Genomic DNA, 7492 nt, shown 5'->3' with positions numbered 1-7492 from the left:
GGGGGTGGGGAGAGGACTGGGGAATGTGGTGGGGGAGAGGGAGAGGACTGGGGAGGGGTGGAGAGAGGACTGGGGAATGGGGTGGGGGTGGGGAGAGGACTGGGAAATGGGGTGGGGGTGGGGGAGAGGACTGGGGAATGGGGTGGGGGTGGGGGAGAGGATTGGGGAATGGGGTGGGAGTGGGGGAGAGGACTGGGGAATGGGGTGGGGGTGGGGGAGAGGATTGGGGAATGGGGTGGGAGTGGGGATCAGCAATAGCAATTAGGCCTCATTTTAATAATGGAGGAGAGCTACTGGAGCCTGACGCCCCTCCTGAGACAGCTCGCCCAACAGTGGGGATAGATTTGGGCCTGCTGCATCGCCAGGCAAATGTGGGAGGACTGAGCTTGGGCAGGCAGTGGGCTGCAGTAGTGCTCTAGAGCTGGGAGAGGCCGCTTTCTCTCCCATTTCCTCAGCAGCCTTCAGCGGTCCCTTTAAGAACTTCATACTCCACCGAGTTTTTCACACATTTTACAAAAAGGTCCTGAAACGGGCACAGGACCCTTCTTTGCATATTTAAATTGAGACAACACTGCTTTCAGGCAGTGTTGATTTCATCACCCCCCTCCTCAAAAAACACACCCTTGACCCCTCTGTCCCTGCAAACTCCCGCCCCATCTCCAACCTCCCTTTCCTCCTCAAAGTCCTTGAACGTTTTGTCGCCTCCCAAATCTGTGCCCATCTTTCCCGCAACTCCATGTTTGAATCCCTCCAATCAGGTTTCTGCCCCTGCCACAGTACTGAAACGGCCCTTATCAAAGGCACAACTCACATCCTATGTGACTGTGACCGTGGTGAACTGTCCCTCCTCATCCTTCTCCACCTGTCTGCATCCTTTGACACGGTGACCACACCATCCTCCTCCAACACCTCTCCTCCATCGTCCATCTGGGTGGGACTGCCCTCGCCTGGTTCCATTCTTATCTATCCAGTCGCAGCCAGAGAATCTCCTACAATGGCTTCTCTTCCCGCTCCTGCACCGTTACCTCTGAAGTCCCCCAAGGATCTATCCTTGACCCCCTTCCTATTTCTTATCTACAGGCAGCCCCTTGGTGACATCATCAGAAAACATGTCAGGTTCCACATGTACACTGACGACACCCAGCTCTACCTCACTATAACCTCCCTCGACCCCTCCACAACCTCTGATTTGTCACACTGCTTGTCCGACATCCAATAATGAATGAGCAGAAATTTCCTCCAATTAAATATTGGGAAGACTGAAGCCACAAACTCCGTTCCTTAGACACCGACTCCATCTCTCTCCCTGGCCACTGTCTGAGTCTGAACCAGACCGTTTGCAACCTTGGTGTCCTATTTGACCCTGAGATGAGCTTCTGACCACATATCCTCTCCATCACCAAGACCGCCTATTTCCACCTCTGTAACATCGCCCGTCTCCGCCCCTGCCTCAGCTCATCTGCTGCTGAAACCCTCATCTATGCTTTTGTTACCTCCAAACTTTACTATTCCAGTGCTCTTCTGGCCGGTCTCTGATCTTCCACTCTCCATAAACTTGAATTCCCCTAAAACTCTGCTGCCCGTATCCTAACTCACAGAAGGTACCGTTCACCCATCACCCCTGTGCTCGCTGACCTACATTGGCTCCCGGTCCAGCAATGCCTCAAATTTAAAATTCTCATCTTCGTGTTCAAATCCCTTTATGGCCTCGCCCCCCCCCACACCCCCTCATCCCTGTAACCTTGTTAAGCCTTAAAACCCTCCGAGATCTCTGCATTCCTCCAACTCTGTCCTCTTGTGTATCCCCCACTTCCTTCACCCCACCATTGCCAGCCGCGCCTTAAGCTCTGGAATTCCTTTCCTTAACCTTTCCACCTCCTTTAAGATGCTCCTTAAAACCTACCTCTTTGACTAAGCTTTTAGTCACCTGTCCCAATTATTTCCTTCTTTGACTCGGTAGCAATTTTTGTCTGATAATCGCTCCTGTGAAGCGCTATATTAATGCAAGTTGTTATTTTGTTATAAGCCCATTCTCACAGGATATTACAATGTTTTGTAGCTAAGCCATCTTAAAAGAAAATCAGTTGAGATTAACCTAACCAAAATTGTAAAGGAACCACAAGTAAACACAAGGTAAATGAACAGGCACTTCTGACGCGCATTCCTCTACTTTATTCACATACTTAGAAACATAAACACAACATAAATATAAGATCATTTACTCGTTTGAAACTTAAAAGGTATTCTGGTTACAATTGTTTTGTTATTTAAGAACTATTTCTGCATTGAAGCATGCCTCAGATATAGGATAGCAACAAACATGCACAAAGCAGCGTTGTTCCACCTTCAAAGTGTTCTGATGTGGTTTCGGAGGTAAGGGAGGTTTGGAATTGCTTTGAAAGAATTTCAGACAAGGAGATACAAAGCCACCTTCAGATATTGTTTTTAAATGTTAACCTTGTCTTTAAATTACTTTCAAGTATTTTATCACAATCGTTTCCTACATATTCTTTGCAAAGGTATTTACTGGGTAACATCTGCTATTGCAATACATTTTGACAAAGACTAAAGATATCTTTTCTTCAATACATTAAATATGCTGGTCAGAACGAAGCTATATTACTAATGTACATCAAACAATTCACTATTTACAAATGAGTCAGCAGATCTAATTCAAAATGCATTGTATCTCATAAGCATATCCCACTTTTAAGTTAACAAAAAGCATTAAACTATACTGGTTTACTACAGATTTACAACTTATAGCCAACCAATTACCACATAAAAAAAAAAATCACTAGTTTCTTAAAATCCAAACCCACAGATCTAGTGAAGAAAATGTTCAAGCTTCCTGGTGCTGTATACAGGATTTCTACAGTAAGGAGTATAGTATGTTTATTATGAGGGGACAATACATTTTCAACAACTCTGTACTACAAGTTGAGTCTCGTTCTACAATCGTGTTTATTAATCAGCTTTTCACTCATTAATATTGGAGTCAGATACAAAGCCCACTTACTCTACCTTGGTACTTCTCTAAAAGAAAAAGTAATATCCACATTTGGGGACCAATTATTATTCACAGTTATTACTGAGAAATCTGGAACTAAGAAAGTAAAATAAGAGCAAAAACGAAATCAGTTTCAACAACGGTCCAGATACGGAATAGCAGAGCGTTAATAACAAGGAAACATTAATAACAAGCACTTTATTAAGGACGTGAAAGCTCGAGTTCTTTAAAGTCATGATGAACTAATCAGACAACATATGGGTATCAATACTCTAAATAATTACAATTATTTGTTATTTGAGAGCTGACTATTTCTGTATTGAAGCATGCCTCAGATAATAGGATAGAAACAAACACACACACAGAAGCATTGCTCTACCTTCAAAGCGTTCTGATGTGGCAAACATCCTGACCTCTCAGCCCCCTGATTCTCTTAAAAATTGCCATAACAAATATTATTGTAGATATAACATGGAATAAATTTTATCAATGTAGTAAAACAAAAATAAACATATTCCAATCACTTTCAAAAAGATAAAATATCACTGCCATTTGTTAGAAAGCTCACTTTTTCTGGAAACTCTGTCCTTAATCTCACAGTTTATAAAAAAAATGCAAGTCAGTACACATTCAGAGTTCATGCAGATACAACACTGCATTGGAGATTCACTGCTTTTGAACTTCATGTTGCTCCTAGTTTTATAAAACAATTAATTAATTTTAAAAATACTAAAAGCTACAATTGTTGATTTGCTGTTGTCTTTAGAACAATGGCTAAAAAACTGAAAGTAAATAATCTGAAATGTCCTAACTCGCACCAAGTCCTGTTCACCCATCACCCCCTGCGCTCGCTGACCTGCATTGGCTCCCGGTCTGGCAACACCTCTGATCAATTTTAAATCCCTCCATGGCCTCGCCCCTATCTCTGTAATCTTCACCAGTCCTACAACCCTCTGAGTTCTCTGCACTCCTCCAATTCGACCCTCTTGTGCATCCCCCACCATTGGCAGCCGTGCCTTCAGTCGTCTAGGCCCTGAGGTCTGGAATCCTCTCCCTGACCCTCTCCACCTCTCTTTCCCCTGCCTTAAGACACTCTATAAAAGCTACCTCTTTGACCAAGCTTTTGGTCACCTGTTCTAATGTCTCCTTCTTTGACTCAATGTCAATTTTTGGCTGATTACATTCCTGTGAAGCTTAGCGTAGTCAAATGTCTTGGAACATTTGACTACGTTAAATGCAAGCTATTGAAGTAGTTTCAATATTAATGGTTTATCTGGTTTGGTTTTATGAAGTGGACCTGCAGCAAGGTTGCATTTATTTGTTGACTACAGCTCAAGGAAAGTCTGTTACTGTGTCAGACTGTTTCTACGCAAATGTATGTCATGCACCCAAGTCACTATTTCACAAGTAGAGACTGCGTTGCTAATGAAAGTTCCCAGTAATTGCCCAGGGCTGTGCTTCAAGCCTATTTATTGTTAAGCCTGATAGTTACTGATCTACATAGGGATTTCTCATAAAAGTAAAGGCCTGAGAGAAGTGAAAACATCAGTAAATTGAAAGTAGTTGTGGAGAAAAGGCCATTTGACCCATGCAGTATGACCTGTCACCTGCTACTGTTCAGGACCATCTTGGCAGATCCAACAATTTTTTTTAATGTTACAAATATTTCTACGTATCTTTAAACTAGCCATACAGTACATGTATTTTGGAGGGTATATGATCTTTACTATGAGGTGGTGATTTCAAGCTTGAGCAAAATGAAAACTGTTAAAAGTAACCTCAGGACAACTACTGATCACAACAGTAGACATAATGATGTTATAACTATCATTAATATGTGCAGCTTTATGACAAAATCTTTATGCACTGTTTTCAGTTTTCTGAGCTTCATCCCACTTTGTAATTGGCCATTCAAACATTCTCCACTGGGGACATTGTTTCGACTTCCCAGTGTCCTGCTGTTGTCACCCATTCTGTCATATAACTGGCAGACAGCTCTCCTATAGATCACCTGTGTGCTAGTTGTTTGGTTGGCAAATTGGCCACAGTTATCCCTGGAACTGTCCAATAACATAACTGGTGTTAAACACCAGAGAAATATCAGTGCCAATCACTTGAAATAACATTACGGTAGCGTGTATAAAATTATGACGGGCCTAGATAGAGTGGATAGGGAGGACCTATTTCCCTTAGCAGAGGGGTCAATAACCAGGGGGCATAGATTTAAAGTAATTGGTAGAAGGATTAGAGGGGAGCTGAGGAGAATTTTTTTCACCCAGAGGGTGGTGGGGTCTGGAACTCATTGGCAGAAACCCTCAGCTCATTTAAAAAGTACTTGGATGCGCACTTGAAGTGCCGTGACTTAAAGTGCTGGAAAGTGGGATGAAGCTGGATAGCTCTTTCTCGGCCAGCACGGACACGATGGGCCAAATGGCCTCCTTCTGTGCCGCAACTTTCTATGATTGATATCACAACCATTTGTTTAGGTTTTCTTAGAATAGAAACAATAAAATTCACATTTTGCATTAAAAACATTCTACAAGCAATGTACAGAATTCATTACAGCAAACACTGCAAGCAGCTTGTATTTTTCATTTTGCTCTTGAACTATGTACAATGTTTCATTGTTGGCCTCTATTTAACAAAGTCTATGAGACATGGTTACTATGTATTTAAACACATTTAACTTCGATTGAGTGAGCACTCTTAGAAGTTGGAGTTCAATCTATTTTTCTGTCTGATATATAAACCACTGCCCCCATGGGATATTGCTCTGCAATATTAGTACAATGATGCATTGATATTTATGTTGATATAGTAAAGGAAGTGTTAACACTTAATGGATTAACAGAGGAAATTCATACAAATTCATTAAAGCACGACCTGATTTTACCCCAATAATAAGCTCTCACTATCGCTACATGTGCTCTCATTGTCCTATCCCCGCACTCATGAAATGCATACTTCGATTTAAACACATTCTACTAAAATTCATAATTAGGAAAGGCCCAACTCAATCTATACTCCAAGTTATGGCTCTTGGGCAGGTTAAACCTTCATTGTTCCTTTAACTCTGATCCATATAAATTTATAGAATACAAACAAAATCGGCCAGATCTCTCTCATGCATAATATAGTTTGTATATTCACTAGTGAAACATCACCATTGAGGATTATGAAAATATCAATGATGCACATAATTATATAAATCTAACTTAATAGAATCAAAAAATTATCTGTTATTTCCCACTAAATATCAAGATATAGTATACAGCATCTTCACAAGCTTTGCTAGATTAGAATGACAAACGGTAGCTTTAGTATATACATTACTAAGTGTACAAAAAACTTTTCAGACATATTTGCGTAGCTAGGTTATACTTTTCTAACTACAGGATTTAGTTGTTTTTCAAACAGTTAAATATATTTATAGGTGAATCTTCAAAGCTGCCAGTATCGAATGAGTGAAATATTGTCAATTACTTCAAAATGTAAAATTTGTTATAACTGTGTGTCAAATAAATAATAGCCATATATAAAGAACATTCGCCTGACACACCGTTTATGTTACCCCATGTGTTATTGCAATTCAGCTATCATCATTTTATTCGATATATGTTCACTTAAAACTCTTTGTGATGGAGCAGAAAAACAATTAGGTGAGAAGGATGCTCTTCATCACACTGATAACTGATTCTCAGCTCATGTTTCTATTGCATGAAACAGCCAGTGTTTGGCAGGACATCTTGTACATACGTAGCAACAGCTTTTGTCAAATAAGTCATGGTGCCATAGCTACCACTTGGAGCACTGTCATAGAACAAATTGCAAACTCTTGTGGCTGAGTCGAGCTCTAAAAAGCAGTCACTTGCACCAAGGGATTTCTGTAATAGAAACAGAGGATGGACATTGCTTACATTGTAAAAAGTTAGCTAAACACAGTTCTAACTTCACGTGCTGAGTACAGTATTACGGTGTGTTCCAGACAAACCTCTTCTACCAACTACAAACCTCCAGCCCTTTTAATGCAGAAAGATTTTGTTTTATTTATTTATCCAAGTCTCATTCACATGTACATAAAGATTTAATTATTTTCCTCGTTTATTGCCCTTCCTACCAATCCAAATCATATTTTATTCACAAGCAAAGAGCCATTTGGTTTGCAAGGCTCATTTTTTGTACATTTTAAACACAAGCAAGGTCTTCTCCTTATCCTGAGGCTGAAAAATGGTTTTATACTAAGTGAAGCATTTTTACAGGGACCACTATACAAGGACTACTTTCACTGAGGCACTTTTAGCATTGGCATAGGAGATTATCTAGTGATTTTATAAGTACAGTGAAAGTTTTCATATTTAAATGCTGTTACTACAATATCATGAGTTTACATTTGAAGGTCTGTATTTGATTATTACTGAATGACAATTTGATGAATTGCAGGAAGTAACTTGCTGCAGTTCTTTACACCTGAATTTAAACTGC

The 7492-nt window shown here is 40.5% G+C and overlaps 1 protein-coding gene across 1 annotated transcript in view; it reads right to left on the bottom strand.

Moving 5' to 3' along the window:
- Positions 1–2134: 2134 nt before the first annotated feature.
- The window catches only part of LOC137327047 (phosphorylase b kinase regulatory subunit alpha, liver isoform-like), a 165460-nt gene continuing 160102 nt past the window's right edge, over positions 2135–7492 (bottom strand). The window contains exon 32 of the mRNA XM_067992432.1: positions 2135–6894. Coding sequence (XP_067848533.1) covers positions 6721–6894 — 174 coding nt within the window. The 3' untranslated portion in view covers positions 2135–6720. The remainder of the gene's footprint in view (positions 6895–7492) is intronic.

This window comes from Heptranchias perlo, chromosome 11 (genome assembly GCF_035084215.1).
Source record: "Heptranchias perlo isolate sHepPer1 chromosome 11, sHepPer1.hap1, whole genome shotgun sequence".
NCBI classification, from domain to species: domain Eukaryota; kingdom Metazoa; phylum Chordata; class Chondrichthyes; order Hexanchiformes; family Hexanchidae; genus Heptranchias; species Heptranchias perlo.
The sequence above is the reverse complement of the archived record's forward strand: the minus strand, read 5'-3'. Positions and strand labels throughout refer to the sequence as shown.